The following is an 18,039-nucleotide window of genomic DNA, read 5'->3' as shown; positions in this document are numbered from 1 at the left end:
CAGTAGTTTTGATTTGTCTCCTTCTAGTGGACAGCTAGGCGTTTACACAGCTGCACAGTTTAGCAGCACAATTATAATGTTAACTCACTCGTTTCAGGATTTTTGTTTCAAACCACAAATGCTGCAAATGTTTTCAGCATGTAAAATTGAATATAAATACAGTATGGGAGTAATCATTTACAATGCCTGTTTTGTTGTCAGTGCATTAATTACAATGTCTATTTACACTTTCAACAAACCAATGTAATAGTAATGTGCTCTTATGTGCTGATTAGTGCTTCAACAGTCATTGTCTGAAATACAGTTTCGACATCTACATGAACACAATGACAATGAAATGACATAAAATCTAAAGATAACCCCAAATTAAATCAGATCATAATTTAGATAAACATATTTATCATGCAGGCTGTACCAGCAAATCTGCAGTTTGTCTGCAATAAAGAAATTGATTCCATTAAATTTTTTACACAGTTTCAGTTCAGCAAATATAAAGATCCCTCTATGATGATAATTAAGAAATAATAAATATAACAATTGCCACTGGGCACGTATGTATTTATAACTACTTGGTGTGCGTGCAAATATACAATTAATGGTTGACGTCAGTAAATTTAGGACTTTGTTTCAGCGTCCTCCTGTTTGCTTCAGATGTCAGTGAAGTCACAGAGTTCACGGGTCAAGGCCTCAGAGTTCGGTCATCAGTAGAGCTCTCATGATCTTCTCTCTGTCCAGCCTGATTTCCTCTCCACTACAGATAAACACAAACACACAAGTTGTATGTTACTACATATTTCAACTTCACCTGTTTTGATTTTTTTGTCATTTTTTTTTTCTATGATGTAATTTCTTTTCAATAAATGGCCCCATAAAAACCATTGTGCTGCAATAAAAACAACACAAACAACATTACACTTGCTTTATAAGGTAAATATTATAATAATTGATATTTGATTTGGTCTAAATGCTTTGATTTATGCTTTGGATCTGCTTCAAGGCTGGTAGTTCGATTTCACAACAGGATACAATGAAATCATTGATCAATTAAATATTAATGGAAACACAACTGCTGCAGGAAACAACATGTACAGATCAAGACAGCATGTCACTTTAAAGGAAGCTGCAGTGGTAAATAAGGGTAGCACAACTCATAATCAAGCTAAAACATATAAACAGACAAGTGCTTCATTTTGGGCACAGAAGGCATCAGTGGAGTTTCAAACAGTGTGATGGGCTCTGTATGATGTGAACCTCTATGAAAAGTGCCAAGAAAAAAATTGTGCCTTTTCTAACAATGCACTGAAATGAAACTTTTTGCTTAAGAGCATAGAAGGAAGCCTAATGATTTTTTTTTTTTTTTTTTTTTTTTTTAAATTTCAGAGTAGGTCAAATGAGTTTGGTTCATAAAGGATATCAGCATCCAGCTCATTTAGCATATACCTGGCCATCACTGTCACAGGAAATGACTTGTTGCAACAAAGAAGCAAATGAGTGGGTGTGTGACGAAATGAAGCCATTAGTGCAAAAGGTGCTAAAGCTTTTATTTTTAATGTCAATGTAACAGCCAAAATACTGTGTGACAAGATGATTGCCAGTCCTCTGAGGTTTGGGAGAGGAAGAATTACTTTAGATGGATAATTATCTTGCTGTTAACATTAATCATTCTGGTGGAAATAAATCTGTTGAATTTCACTCAGGACTGAACTATCAATTACTTTACATTGTTGCAAAAATTTCTATTGAGCTCTTTGGAAGTCACCTAATTTAAACACATTTGGTCCAGTTATCATGAATCATTTGACTTTATGTAATATTCTAGTATAGTTATTAATATCTCAAATCTGTTCTTGGGTCAGCCTACTTATGGCTTATGAACGTGTCATAGAACCAGACTAAAAGAGCTTTACTGAATGATTTAGATGATGCATCACCACAACAATACTATAAATGTTGCTGATTTTACACAAATCTAATACTGGAGAGTTACTTACTACCACTTAAATAAACAACACGAGTATAACTAATCATAAAATTTATAATCATAAAATTTTTCTAATATTTATATCTGCACTGGGATTAAGCTTGTTTTTGTTATTGTAGAAGAAATTCAATTAGTAAGATGTTAAATCACTGATATATTCATTTTTAGTAAATACAACTCTAAAATTAATTTAGTTTCATAAATTGACCATATGTTCACAACTGGTTTTCCATTAAATATAACAGAGTACTTGATTGAGTGTGGGTGTGTTACCTGTCATTATGTGCAGCGAGGTAAGGGGCGAGGTGAGGAATGGAGCTACGGTAGTAGGAGGGGGAAAGGTGAGGGGAAGGCGAGAGAGAATGACAGCGTGGACTACCCAGCTCCAGTGCTGGCATATTATCCACCTGGAATATACATCAGTGTATGCAAACACACAGACATTCCTCTGTTTACTTTAAGGCAATACAGAAAGAGTGAATTAACCCCCAAAGGTGGTAAACAGTGCACTATATCAGCTAAAGCATGCATTATGAAGAGTTTTTACAGTTTATGTGTGTGGGTGTTACCTGTGGGTATATAGATGGCTGTATCTGTTTGTCCAATGAGCTGCTAGATCCTGACTTGCCAGCTTTCTGAGAGGAGATCACTGCAAGTGCTTCTGGCAGATTATCTTCATCCTCATGGTTACTGGTGAGGAACACAATGGAAGAGTGAATGGGTCACGCAACTTGCAGACTGTTCCGATCAAAATGCGCGTGATTGCTCAGCTTTTATTATCAAGTACTGAGAGCTGTATTTATCTCAAAAAGTTTCCACCTTTAGAAACCCAAGAACTTATTAAGAGCACTAGCTGTCAGAAACAATCAGTTTTGTTTACGCACAAGCTGAACTGTCGGACCAGGCGTTTTCTGCGGTTGGTGCTCAGATTTGCTTTGGCTTGCAGTTCCTCTTGCGTTAAGTTGCAGTCCTGCCGGTGGGGTGTCTTATCTGCTGTCAGACTTGAGGCAGCTGAGTCTTGGGACGAGCTCTGACACCTGATAAGCAGAGCCATCACACAGGAGGGTAAGTCAAGTTTGCAGAAAGATGTGTGAACATGGAAAAAGAGGGGTGGGGTACTGGCCTGTCATTGAGGGTCTCATTTGAACTCCTCCCTCTGGGCGTTGTTGGGACCTCTTTCTTCATTGTCCAGGAGTAAAATATTGAGACAGCGCTTTTGGTTATGCTGCCAAAAACTGACAGGGACTTTTAAAATGGTAATTAGTGGGAAGTGAGATTTAGTGCTCACCCTGAAAGCTGCCTCCATCTGTGCTTTGAGGATGTTGCATTTGAGGTGGTCAGGGAGCATTGCTGGAGAAGCAGGTGGGTGCAGAGATTTTTCAGACAGCTGCTTCTCTTCTGCCTGCCAAGACAACAACAAGAACGGTGATAAGACCTGTATACATCTCACTGGGATGTGAAAGTATCAAGTGAAGACTGGTCTGACCTTGTTGTCAATGTTGATGTGGAGTGAGGGCCATGGAGGAGAATCTCCTTCTGTCTCCAGAGCCTTTAGCAGAGACTGAGAGATGTCCAGGTCATCTGCTGGGCAGGGAGGAGCTCTGCGTTCTAAATAACACAGTATTTATTAAAACTTCTCTCCTAAATACTGGACAATCAAATGTTTGGTTGTAATTAATATGATTAGAAAAATAAATAAATAGTAGAGAATGCAAAATAAGTGGCAATGATTAGGCGAAAAAAAGTTAATGGGGACAGATGTCCATCATTATTCATTCATAATTAATACAAAATGTCAAGCTCTCAGAGGAGTGGTAAAGTTATTGAGGTTACTGAGATATGCTATAGGACAAGTTTATTAAAGGTCTAATGGACACCAAAAATGATAAGGATGTCCTATAAAATAGAGGAATTGGCCCATATTTGAATCACTTATTGAACAAGAGCACTACTGGTACTTTACATTAGGCACTAGAATAATGGACAATTCTACTACCAAACCTATTTCCAGCTTATTTGAAACAAGATACTTTCTTCAAAGAGAAATAAGTCTACTGCATGCAACAAGTATTGCTATACAATACTCAGTCTTGTATAGCACTAAATGTATCATTACAGTTCTTTGCTTGTCGACCCAACAAAGCCTACAAAGAAGACTGATGATTATCTGAACTCTACAGGAACAGCCAAGGGAGACCTGTGAGTCCCTCACATATGTAAGATTTACAGAGACAAGACACCTCCTTCGGTGTTATTTTAGAACTTGGGGTTGTTGATCAAGCAAAGTTAATCCTAAAAACAGATCAAGAAAATGGTCAATTTGACAAACAGGAAACGTTTGTAGCAGTAATTGAAAAAATGGCCGGATAGATAAGAATTTTATTTTAAAAGTCAGGAATATCATTGGCCATTTTTTGTATGCATTAGTCATACTTTGAGCGTGCAGAGATAATTTGCAAAGTTGCCTAAGAAAAAAATGTATTCTCCACTGACAACACTGTATTTGCAAAAGAACAGAATTAACTCTGACAAATGCAGTTTAATGACTGTGTAATCTAGATGAACTGAACTTCTAAATTACACAGTGCTGAGCAAGAAAAAGAGCATCGACGTAAAGTCCAGACACATTTATGCATCACCTTTCTTGGCTGACAGTACTCACTGTTCTTGGTGTGTGTGTGGCAGAGAGTGTCTTGGCTGTGTGTGTGGCGGCGGTGATGATGGTGGGTCTTGCCAGAATATGAATTCTCATTCTCTGATGAGCTGTACTGATGGTCAGTAGCAAGACCGCTCAGCGGGAAACTGTGGAAGACACATGGACTTAAAACAAGCCTCCAAACAGAAAGCCTTTTGGATATAACAAACTGCAAATATCTAGATAAATCTTCATCATCTAACGTGTAAATATTCTCTGTCCATTACTCGATGGATTATGAGACGATGCATGACTGTTTCACTGCTAATGATTCTGGTTTTCTTTGCTATCAAACCCTTAAAGAGAAAATGCATCAGCGTGATACATACTGCATTCTATCATTCACTTTTTTTAAAAATATTTTTGATCAAATTAAATTATATATGCTAAAAATCTTAAAATAATTTATCTTTTTTACTCAGAATGAAAACCACTGGGGGAAAAAACTGAATACTGGCAAAACCTAAAAAAAAGCAAGCTGTCATACTAAATATTTTAGCATTGATTCAATGTAAATTATTTAATTTAATCTGAAACTTTTGACTTCATGTAAATCCAAGTTCATTTTAAAAAAATAAAGAATCCAAATCACTTTGATTCAGGTTCATGAAAAGTCACCTTGAAAGACTTAATTGTTTAATATTAAATATTTAATTTATCTAAAAAAAATTTCATGTTTACATTTTGCTAAATAACTTAAATGCAAATATTATTTTAATTGATTAATAAGGAAAATAATACTGCAGCATGTACTGAGATATAATGGCAAATATCCGCAGCATTCTGCATCTTTGTTACATTTGTGCAATTTAAGTAAGTGTATAAATATAATATGTGCAGAACAGCACATGACTCAAGTTTATCAGACAACAATCACAAAAGGATAAATTCCTGCTGAGTAGGAATTTAACATAAGTCTCTGCATAGCTTGAACCTTTTACGTTCTGATTCAGATTTTTTTATCAGAAATAAACTAAATGATAAGTCTAATTGCTGAGTTGGTCATTGAACTTTATTCAGTAAATTTAATCCAGTTATTTGTAATGGATGCAATTTATTTAAGTTGGCTCTATGCTTCTCTTGATTTAATTTAATTTAATAACCAAAAGGCAATTGTTATCAACAACCAAAAGAATTGCAAAGGATTATAAAAAACATAAAAATATTCTTCAGGCTTTCCCAAGACAGATCTTTCAAAGTTTTTTTTTTTTTTTTTAGGACATTGATATTTTTTCACTCATTGTGAGTTTAGTTCTTATACCTGACCATTTTCAGAAGAACTGATTTCCTTTCTACATCTGCTCTTTTCCCTCTGTAAGTCACTTACCGCTGACCACGATGAATTTTTCAAGAATGTAACTAAAGCAAGTAATGCACAAAAGCCATATTTGCAATTACACCTTATCAAGGAATCTGTTTAGGCAGTGTGGTTGTAGAGACATGCATTTTCTTTTTGTTTATTCAGTTGCATCTAAGAAACCAGTTGCACCAGTAAAGGGGTTCTCAAAGAGCTATTTGACATAACTTGTCATATCGCAGCATGTTATAAGGTGAGTCTTAAAAAAGATGAGGATATTAAAAACCTACAGGAAAAACAAGGAAGCGTCAGGCCGAACTACATAGAGCAGATTATTGGATTCTGAAAATGATGCCTTTGAGGACGGGCACCAGCAAAGGTCCAAAGTGGACCTAAGTGGTTAATCTGACCCTTCCGTTACTCACTGAAGCTTCCTCAGTAAATGTCTCTCAGGTTGGCGATCAAGAAGCCATTCATAAGTAAGAGAAACAGGGAGAATATGATGACATATGCCACATGATACAAGAGTAAGACTGAAAATCAGTGGCAACAGGTCTTATTGAGTAATGAATCCTTCCCAGAGACTTAACAAAAAGATATTTGGAAAAGTGTGGGATCATCTTGACAGAGAACAAAACAGCCATCTTCCAAAGAAGAGTTTTGGAAGGTCCTTGAAGGAGCCTGGAGAACTTCTCCTGAAGTGCATTCAGGCTTTGTTGAAGAATGAAATTGCTCATACCAAACACAGACTTTCAACCTTATTAGAACGGTACTGTTTTTGCTTCACTGATGCACCTTCTTCCTTCGTTCCCAGCAACATATGAAGGAATGAAGGCCATCTCAACTTTTGAACAATACTATAGGGCCTGAAGAATTTTTTCTTACATTTATAAATGTTTTTCTTTTAGTGCAGCAGCAGCAGTTTGTCAGAAAGACCTTTGAAATTTACGCTTTTTTTCTAATGAGCTTTTTATTTATTCTAGAAGCAACACTGCAAGATTCCTTAAGGCAAATAGCGACTTGAACATACATAAAAACACAAAAGAGTACACATAACATTGGCCACATTTTCTGTAAACAGTTGAATTATCAAATAGATAACCTGATGTAACATTAATGTAATGTTTAGTGGAAAAAAAAAAAGAAAGAACAAGACTGCATATGCAAGATTCTACTTCACACTGAGCTACATACTATAAACAAAGCAACATAATTCCTACACCAGCACAAACCACTGGACCCTTTCCACCTGCTGTTAATTACCTCATACAGCCGTTAATTTATTCTATTTTCATGCAAGTGATTTGAAATAATTTAGTTGTCACAATATTTTAAGGCATGAAAACAAAGCCACCCTCAAGGCACATTTGAGATTTCGAAGTAAACACACACAGAAGAATTAAAACATCAAAATAAAATAAATCTGCACACAAAGCAAGACACAAACCTGTTTAAGCAGTTCTTATCTCATTTGTGTTCAGGTGGCATTTTTGTTTTGATTCATATCTAAGTATTTAAAGGAATATACATGTACTGTGCACCATACATTAGTAGTTGAGATGAAAAAAGAAATACAAATTGATGCAACATATTTGTCTAACTTTCTGAAGTGCAGGTATAATTTTATGTATTCTGGAGACATGAAGTTAGGTGTGTATTTATTCATGAGTATTTATCTACACATTCATATAATGTACAGAAGTATAATCCTCAGAAGGAATTTACTGCAGCAGCCGTGCTGATGAGCGGTTGTACAAGTGTCCACACTGTGAATAAGCCAGGAAAATCAGCAAATAAACTTACACAAAAGTAACCTCCTGTAGTTTATTAGAAAAAAAAATACTAGTCCCTTTCATTTTACACCGTTAAATCTGTTCAGCTGTCAGAAACAGCTCAAACAATAAAGTCCTGTGTACTTTGAAGAAGGTGGACACAGATGAGTAGATGTGATAAATGGATGGAGACAGAACTGATGAGGATGAAAGAGACGAGTTCATTAGCAGAGCTTCTCTCTTTGGGGCTGCTCTCTGTGTCAATCTCAGAAATCCAAAACTGATTCCCAGGTTAAAGGAAGGTTAAAGAGCAGTCATGACCTTATCCCTGTAAACCAAACTGGCAGATCCTTTCAGGGTGCTGCTGGTTCGCTGAGGGACAGGAGGATGCCTGGACACTGGACTGGTAGCCTCAAAGGATGATCTAAGCACGACGTGTAGATGAAGGATCACACACAAGCATGGAGGCAGACAAGACAAGAGGGAAGGGGTATGAGTGACATGAAATACGATGAGAACAGACAGTGTGGAGTATGGAGGTTCTCCGCATGGTGTATGGTCTTACCTGTGTGATGGCGTATGGCCGGAGGGGTGCAGGTAAACTGGGGGTGTGAGTGCCGGGTGAGGCAGATGCCACGGCTCATGGCTGATAGGAATGTTGTGCTGATACTGGAGGGGGGAGGAAAGGATTGAAAGAAACTGAAATTAAATGCTGCCACAAGCCAGATTTGTTGCTGCCATATGTGTGTGTGTGTGTGTGTGTGTGTGTGTGTGTGAATGTGGATGAAAGAGGGTTATCTGAGGTTGCTCACTGCATGAAGGCTGGGATCAGGGCTGGCATGAGAGCTGCAAAAGAATGTCAACAATTACTGACAGCAGATTTGCACAAAAACTGATTTTACAGCAAAATTAAATATAGGTTGTTGTTGTTGTTTTTGTTTTTTTTATCTTTGTACTGTATAAGCTAATGTTATCAGAATATAGCAAAAAAGTCACAACACTTTTAATTCTCATTTACAAAGGGCTACTTTTTGTGTTAGAGTAAATCCAGGCAGTTATGTGGATTAAGGTCAAGGATAGGGGATCAGGAATTATTGGAATAGGGGAATGCCCTCGCAAAGATAGCAATGTGAATGTGTGCATTTTGTCTGTTTAAGAGTGTATGTTTTACCTGATATGTGGAGGCTTGGCTGGAGAAATGGCAACTGCAGGGAGATGCAACGTCCGTTAGCAGATAAACGTGCATGTATGGCGTTTCATCATAATTTTTTTATGAGTCAGTCCAGACTCTGCAGACATGTTATTACTCTTCTGCTCAAGACTTCCAGCTCTGCATTTACATACTGGGTCTGAATGGTAGATGTGAGTCTAGAAGGTGTTTGGAAATAATTGCTGAAGGTCTTGGGATAAATACAGACTATAGTCTACACTTTCCTCTTTTATGATGGGTATCATAAAGTGAGGTTTCTGCTTGTGAGCCTGTCAGGACACTGCAGCTCTCAGAAGGTGAGGGTTATGGAGGACTGAGAGTACAGCAGGTGTTTCTGACCAAGAAAGGTTTTCTTTCAAAAAGGAGCAGAGCTGTTTTATGTCAAATAACGTATAAAAAATCACAACGTAATATTGAATATTTCTGGACAGGAACCTTTGAAAGGCCTGATGGTTTCACAGGCTGAAGCTTTTGTCAGCTTCACGCCTCTATGGAGGAAATTTCAGAGAGTCAGAGAACAGAGTGTGTGACTTTTATGATAACACAAAAGGGCTCGTAAAGGACAGAGCATGCATTATTAGTCATCCATGTTTTCAATGTGTTCACAAGACTCACCTTTGCCCAGCGACTGTGTGCGAGAGGGGTACCGTTTGCTTGGCATTCTCTCAAATGTGCTGGCTCGCCTCAGTCTGCCTCCATGAGTGGCCTGATACTCTGTCTTTCCACTGTGGAAAATCCCACAAATGAGTGAATAAGAGAGAGTTATTATTACAAACTACATTCAAAATCTTTGCCAAGCTGCAGAGCGACTGAGCTTGCAGTGTTTTACAAAAAAAGAAAACAAAAGTGGGTTGAAACAAGAGCTGACTAATGGAGGCACAGGAACATATTTTTTAAAAATAAGTTCAGAAGACATAATTATTTGTGAAGACGAATCACAAAATCTGGCATGTAGTACAAGCAAAACTGGAAAAAAACCCATAAATGACTATCTGAGATTGAGATTAAACAAAAAATGTGTATGACAAAAAGAAAAAAAAACCAACAGGATCTTATTCTCTGTCAGCTCTGTTTTTCTCACTGCTCGAGTGTTTGTTTTTGCTTCCACCATCTGTAATATGAGTGTTTATCTGCTGACAACTGAGCATTTTCACACAGTTTTGATTGAGCTGCTCCAACAAATAACAGGAAGTACCCTTCAAGTGTGAGAATTTGCTTTGACCATCTCTGATAATGAGCATAAGAAAACAAACAATATGAGGGAAACATCTCAGTCGCCATAGGAACTGATTCATGTAACCATAGATACAGTGTAACCATAGATACAAAGGCTCTGCTTTATGTGACACATTATTCCCCATATGCTGGCAAGTAGTCCTAGCCACAGCTACCTGAGCCAGGCGATGCGTGTCATACAGGAAACTGCTCTACAGACTAAAGAGCAGGTGTAAGGCCGTCTCTGTGCTCTACCTGAATCTGAAGCGGGATCCCAGTCGTGTGAAGTCGTTGTGGCTGGCTTTTCCTGTTGTTGGCTGGCGCAGACGAAAGAAGGCATGGCTCTCCACGGCACACTTCCACAGGTGTTTGCAACTCTTGGAGCTGGCTAGCTGGAACACAAACGTGTGCTCCTGCTCACGACCCTTCACAATTAAATAAGCAGATACAGTCAGTCCCCTTCTGAAACCATTATGGAAGTTTAGGCCGCTGGAATGTCAACGGAAACAAACCTGATCATCGTCCTCCACCACCACCAGCGTAAGTCGACTCTTTTTAAAATCTAATCGTGTGATTTTGGGCCTGTGTAAACACACAAAAGCGCACAAATGAACAATAGGAACAAGCCTTTCCTTTAGTTCTCTTCCTAACTAACTACATCTGAATGAGTTTGAGTTTCGATACGCTTACCAAAAGAAAAGGCCGATTTTGTTGGAGCCTTCAAAAACCAAGATGCCAGTCGGAGTGAGACCCAGTGCATATTCTCCTCCATCTCTGCCCTGAAAACAAAACATCACACACACTTAGTTCTCAAACACCACAGTGGTATAAATTGATGTCTGTGATAGTAAAATGTTCTCACACACCTTGACAAAGTGCATATCTACGCCGTAAAGTTCCAGCCATTTGCATTTGTTGAGAAAAGAAATCTCTGCTTGAGACGGACTCTTTCCCCTGAGGGCAAAACAACATGACACAGTGTTGATCTTTCACAACAAAAATATCGTTCTCTCCATCACCTTGGTTCTGACTCTGATTAAAAGCTCAGAAAAGAAAAACTATTGTGAAACAACACCTGCTGCATGACTTCTGACTCTAACTGGTGTGAGCTCCTAAGTAAAGAACTGGCAAGTAATTACCAGGGTGCACCTCCAGTTCAGTCTTTTAGGTGTGGTATAAGGCTTACCATAACATTAGGCAGCCTTTTGATGGATATCCTGACCAAGTGAGGAGCTGCATATTGTATGCAAGTTCTCTAATCTGAGATGGATGCAATCAGAACGCAGTTGGGTTAAAATAATGCTCTGAATCAATCAAGCTCCTTCAGAGATTAAGTCCATAATCCTTAACACAGACCAGTGATACGGAGGCAGAGGAGGGACACACAGAGAGATGGTGAAATGAGACACCCTTGTGAAAATGCTGATGCTGATAGGCAGCAGTAAAATTACTTCATTTTCTGCCCTGTGCTCTGGTTTCTGCCCCTGTTGTTTCATCCACTAAGAAGAGAAACCTGCTTAGGTCAAGTTGTCGGCCAGTATGCCCTCCAGTAAGACAGTTTGACAGTGTAGAGGTGTTATTTTCACCCTTACCTGAGCTCCAGCCACCTGCTAAAGATGTCTGCCTCCATGGCCTCACTCTGTTTGGGAGTGAAACGAAACTCTGACACCAGCTCAGGAGAGTGCTCCAAGGGGTCGCAGTCCCCCAGCTCACCTGGATGGAGATGCCCAAAAACACATTCATAGGATTTATACTGTGCAAATTAAACAAAACTATTTGCTACAAGCTTTAAAAATGTGACTGCTTTTACCCTTTTGGGTGATAAATCTCATTAAATGTCAACATATAAAAACAATTCTACTTACTTTGTAAACAATAAGCAGCCAGCTCCACGGACACATCATATGGACATTTTAACCTGACAAGAAAACAGATATTCATGAGCACAACACAAATGTCAACATGAGTTTGCGTGAGTAGGAGAGACATAAAACTGGCTACATGCCTTACGTTGCGTGCATGTGTGAGGGAGCATGTCAAGGAGGAGAAGAGCAACCCTTTTCCTAAAATAAGCAGCCCTCTGCTGTTCTTGATCTTGAGCTTTATAATAGAGTTGGACTCAGGGGATCTGTGGCCCAGATAGAGGCGGTAACACACTGTCTGAAGAGGGTGTTTGCACTGCCAGGTCTGTGTTTGTGTGGAAGAAACAGATGTACAAACGTCCCCCAAAACTCTAGCGGAGGTGACCCGTGTGCAGATGAGTGTGTTTATTCAAGGTTTAATGTTGCTGATGAGACATGGACGTCCTCACAAGTGAAGATGGAGAGCCTGAAAGTGACTTGTGGGGATGTTTGTACTGTCGCCGTTTCCAGCATTTCTGCTGAGCTATCTCAACACAAATGGAGTAAATCTTCTAGTGAAATTCTTGACAGAAAAGCAAATCATTTCTTGCAACAATATAACACTGCACGTGTAATTACTAGGAAACATCAGTCCACCAGAATATTAAAACCATCTGGCCTTTGTAATGCGTTTGAAAGGTCTTCTTCGTGTGTGACCTGTGGTATTCAGCTCTAACTGACAGTGGAGCTGCAAGCCAGGTCAACATCCTTTTTGAGTTTGACTCTAATAATGTTTTGATTAGGGATCTGTGTAAAAATTTACTGGTTTAATGTCCTCTTAAACACAACAGCATGTAGATTACTGTCTCAGTCACGTGACAACAACAAAGACAATAAGTTAAAGCTCTGTGGTCAGAAGTAGTTTCAATCATTTCCAATCAGATCAACAGCCAGTAAATGAGGTTACATTTTAAATAGTAAAATCATCTTGAAATGTATTTATTGCATTTATCTCTGGGCAAGAACAGAATAATCCAAGAACATGTTGGTCTTAGCAAGTAGATCAATTATCAGTATCATTCTTTTCCTGCCTGGTGTAAATAATGTCGGCCTGTCTCTTCACAATCATATGAGCAGATAAGAGACTTACTTGCCGGACAAAATGTCTTGTCGGAGCTGCAGCACAAACAGATACCTGTTGGTGTCACAAACAACAAAGCAAGTGAGTGAAGGCACAAGACAATAAATCGATGGATGTATCACAGGTTTTTCCCTCATGTCTGACACATAATTTGCTTTAACAAGTCTCTGTCCATTTGGCCTTGATTTGAATTTGCCCACAGAACCAAAGTAATTAGCTTATGTCCCCTTTAGACCTCTACGCCGGGCTCCAGAGAGCACACCGTGGATGTATTAATATGAGTGTGTGTCTGTGTGTGATTTTTACCGTGTAAATTCCTCACGCAGGTTATTTGGCTCTGAGGAGTAAAACTTCACTCTGAAGAAGAGCCGGTAAGGTTGGCCATCTAAAAGAAATAAAGACAGACAGGAAAGTGGGAAGATAAAGACAAGGAGCGCAGTGAAGCAGTAACTTGTGGATATTAATTTAACCAATCAAACCTTCTTATGATTTATGTCATCCTTTTAATCTCATCCTTCCACTGTAGCTTTTCCATCTAGTTCATCCATCACTGTCATAAGGTCAGAAATCTCTATTCACTCACATTTCTCTGCAGCCTTACTTTTTCCCTCGTGTTTATGTCAACATTAATCAGATTTCTTCATGCTACAGAATTACAACAATATTCATCTCTCTTCCCTCCTGCTGCACCTTTTATTCCCCTGATAAAAGTTGGAGAGCAAACAAGGGTATGGCTCCTAATGCACATGCTAATCACCTTGTAAACATTTGATAATACTCCACCTGCTCCCCACTTACCTGCTACCGCATGCACATACAGTAGGCTGCACAATTTTCTGCACACATACTAATTAAGTCTTGGGGAACGTACCTTGGATCTGTTTCTTTATAGGTTTGGACATATCCAGCCAGTGCTAGTTAAAATCAAAAGTAGGAAGGTTAGTGAGATTTGTATCAGCATGTGGTCCACACTCTTTGAGGTAAGAGCTTTTTACTCACTGAAACTTGATCTGTGTCCATGAATTGTAATCCAAAGTAGTCTGTCTCAACCAGATCTATGTGATACATGATCTGATCAAAAAGGTCCTGACCTTTGGATTTGCTCTAGAAAAGAAGAAATAGAAAAGAGAATTGTTGGGGTTTTTTTTGTTTTTGTTTTTTTAAATCTTCTACAGCAGGAAACACATCCTCTCTGGTTAATAAGGAATCTTTAAACCTGAGTGTCAGCATTCAGCCTGTTTCCACACTGATCTGGTATCTGTGTCAGGAGGGGAAGGGGAGATGAGTAGCTGCATGGATGACATAGGCAAAATCTCCTGAGGGAAACGCCTGTATACAGGCTTTAGACATAAAAAAACAACCAAGGACACAAGGTGGCACAATAAAGCACAAACTACAGAATATTGTCCTGAACTTCTTGGGTGCAGTTTATGAGTAGACCTGCCTCATTGGCCCATATGAAAACATAACCTGAGTTTGACCTATATAAAACACAGAGGGCGTGTAGAGGGATGACAGCCTTGTACTTTGTATCCTGATAACAAGTCCAAGCTTCCCTGTAGGTGTGTGTACTTGTGAGGAAATCAGTGGTATTAGGAGAGTGGGGGCATAAAAAACACAACTTACGTTTATTCTGCAGTATATAGACAGACTGATTGGAGTCATAGCCTCGATCATCTCCACAAAGATGAATAATTTGCAAACATAACCTTTTTTTTCATTTTTTTAACCCTTTCTGTTGCATGTTGGCTGCTTTGTCTGAAACACAGACACACTAATAGGTTATAAGAGGAAAGTATTTGACTGTGTTCAGTGCACCTTTAACAGCGCCTGTGGGAAAACAAGAGCACGTGAACAAGCTTGTTTTAACACACCTGTGACTAAGCCACCAGCTTGACAAGTCATGTGTCATTTTAAACAGTACTACCCAGGAGAAACTGCGGCTTTTGTTTTATTTCTATAATCTGCCTGCAGCAGGACAAGAGAAAAACTCACTGGTCAGATAACCAACAATATACTAACAGAGTTTCAGAAGTGACGCATGCAACAGCTTCAGTGACACACACAACCTTTAAAATGAAAACATCTTATGAGGAGCCACTTACGCACACATGCCCACACACTCACTCATCATCCCACCTACCCCTTGCATGCTCGTATCGTTTGTCTGTGGCACAGAGTCCCCATAGTGGTAAATCAGATCAGGGAGTCAGGGAATAGAGACAGACTGAGAAGGAGAGGGAGATGGAGGGAGTGCAGGAGAAAAAAAAAAGGAGATGAAGGGCTAGGAGGAGGAGGAGGGGAGCAAAAGAATAAGATGATGAGCGAGGGAGAAAGGCCACTGAGGGAGTGTAAAAGAAGATTATGAGAGAGCATGGCTCAAGGAAGTGAGCCAAAGCGGAGATTGCTTGAGGAAGATCAGATGTGAGCAAACAGTGGAAAGAAAGTGGAGCAAAGATGCCATAAAAGAGCAAACAGGGGGGTCTGCTTCAGGTCTGAGCAAGAGTTCCCTGCAGTTAGAATCAGGAATAAAGTGATAAGGTAGCAACACCTGGACCTGCACCTCTCACACAGGAAGACACATAGAGGCTATTACAGATACACAGTTAGCAGTGTGGTGACCAGTGACTCCAGATGGATTCCCTCAAACACATTTTTTTAACTTCACAGTTAATCACATTGACTGATCTGTAAGTGTTTAAAAATATCTCATTAAAAATTAAAAACGTAAGTCTCAGACGTCATGGTGGAGTTTATTGTGATGCATTTGCTGACCCCTAGTTGAAATACAATAAAAGGTCCCAGTATTTATTCAAACACTTCTTTAAATCTTCTCATCAATAAAACAACAGACTTTTTCTCTGAATCCTGATTAGAACTTTGCACCTGATAAATTATTGGAGAAGTAAAACACACATCTAAATAATCACTTTTCCCTTTGAACCCAACTTTGCTCAAGCTGACATTAAATAGCTCAATTAAAGTCTGACTTTTGAAGCCTGCAAATAAACTGATCACAGCCCTGACATTTGAACGTGCAAACCACAAGGAAAGACCCAAAAGGACCCCAAAATGTCCCACTGGTCACACAGTGATCTGAGCTACCAACTCGCTCTGCCACTTGCACTCATGCTTACACTCTGGACAGTGTAAACACGCAGTTTCAGGCTTCAGCACACTCACAGACAAATCCACGTTGACATCCGAGCCGTCCAGCAGCAGGACGCGGCAGGTGATGGTCGTCCTGGCTGTTCCGGCCGCCGGGATGTGGACCGGCGCTGCTCCGGTCACCACGGCAGGTGCGTGGACAACCTGCTGCTGATGGGGCAACAGCAGAGGGTTCCCGGTCATCCCCCCTGCTCCTCCTCCTCCTCCCCCACTTCCTGCTCCCCCTTTACCGTCCCGCTCGTCCCTCTCTCTCGCCTGGAAGCGGCTCCGGGAGCGGCGGCTAAATGTCCGGCGTAGAAAGTCCATCATCTTCCTGATCCACAAGGCAAGGAGGTCCGTGTTTTGTCCGTCAGAACTGCTCCGCAAAACAGCCGCGGCAGCAGGAGTGCCGCTGCTGCCGTCGCCTCCTCCTCCTCCTCGTCCTCCCCGGGGCGAGGAGTCACTCAATAAGCACGGAGGAGACTTCAGGGCTGCCGATCAGTCCTCGGGCTGGATGTCGGCAGCAGCGGGGGACTCCGGTCGCATACTAATGTCACCAACAGAGATGACTACCGAGGTGCCAACCAGTTGATTTCCAGTCATTCGGTCCTGCGTGATGGCAGGACTGTCACGGAAAATCAAGCACCCTTCCTCCTCCACCCCAGTCCTGTCCTCTCCTGTGCACCTGCCTCCTGCTTCGCTCGCTGTTGCGCACCCGACTCTAAAATCCCGGAGAAATCCCGTCCGACGCTCCGCAGTGGGAACCCTGAGTCACACGGGGCCGTGGAGGGACGGGGGATATTTTTACCACCTCTGAACCGCACCGGACTCCAGTGCTTATTGCTTCTTATTCCCACCGGCGAATCGAAACTAATCTACCTCACAGGTAAAAGTCAACCAGTGAAACTGGACAAACAGCATGATCTGCGCCTGCGTAAAAACAGCGCAGAACAAACTTCTGTTCCTCCCGACTGGCCGACCCAGTAGTGCCAGAGAACCAGCGCCATCTGTCTGTCACAGGGACCCGTATGCCCTAATAGGCCTACTCAATCTTTTTCTCTCCCAAGCTGGAGAGTCGGGGAGCCCAGGGCTTCTAAAGGGTTTTCCAGAGGTCCACAGCACAGTGACAAAGATTAAGGTCCATTTTCCTTGAGCTTTCATTTGCACGGCATTTTTTTGGACAAGTTTATACAACTTTAAAGGCTGTACAGGTGCAAATTTTCAAAATACTCAGAAGAGGGGGAAACATATGATTTCAAATTAGATACAAAGGGATAACCATTTAAACACAAATAGCCCACATGAATATGAAGCAGTAAAACATTTCAAAACGGAGATGAGGAGGTAGAATGTTTATTATAGATAAAGACAAAAATAAAAATATGAAATTCGGGGAACTAGTAAGCTACAAAAATTATTTCCATATGGAAGTCAGTGTAATCCTTTCATACACATTTAAAAACAGATGGCTTATTATATAACTTAAAGCATATTTCATTTTATGCAGCTTTCTAGGACTCTTTCAGTCTGTAAAGATTAGGGATTTCTGATCTTTCAATTCTTCAGAATAGGTTTTCACCTAATTTCTCATTTAATCTGGGTCAAGTCTACCTATAAATCTTTAACTACTAGCATGACCTTGGTGGAAGCAAATGGAACACACACTTTCAGCTGTCCAGGGCTATATGTCCCTAACCCTTGTGCCTTTCTCAAAATTTCTACCCTACATACAAAAACATA

At 40.1% G+C, this 18,039-nt stretch overlaps 1 protein-coding gene across 1 annotated transcript; it reads right to left on the bottom strand.

Moving 5' to 3' along the window:
* Positions 1-687: 687 nt before the first annotated feature.
* epb41l4b (erythrocyte membrane protein band 4.1 like 4B) lies at positions 688-16,629 on the bottom strand (the record flags this gene model as incomplete). The annotated part of the gene is made up of 23 exons (XM_079241245.1): positions 688-751; positions 2,255-2,388; positions 2,551-2,671; positions 2,866-3,011; positions 3,101-3,157; positions 3,270-3,383; positions 3,468-3,589; positions 4,644-4,783; positions 8,311-8,414; positions 8,558-8,591; positions 8,917-8,950; positions 9,571-9,680; positions 10,426-10,595; positions 10,683-10,752; positions 10,861-10,949; positions 11,037-11,124; positions 11,763-11,883; positions 12,036-12,088; positions 13,162-13,206; positions 13,459-13,537; positions 14,024-14,066; positions 14,152-14,256; positions 16,336-16,629. 23 exons carry the CDS (start codon positions 16,627-16,629, stop codon positions 688-690), a joined length of 2,337 nt encoding a protein of 778 aa, XP_079097371.1.
* Positions 16,630-18,039: the final 1,410 nt, after the last annotated feature.

The sequence above is a fragment of the Telmatherina bonti genome, assembly GCF_933228915.1.
Source record: "Telmatherina bonti genome assembly, chromosome: 5".
Classification (NCBI taxonomy): Eukaryota; Metazoa; Chordata; class Actinopteri; order Atheriniformes; family Telmatherinidae; genus Telmatherina; species Telmatherina bonti.
This window is presented reverse-complemented; position numbering and strand designations above follow the sequence as displayed.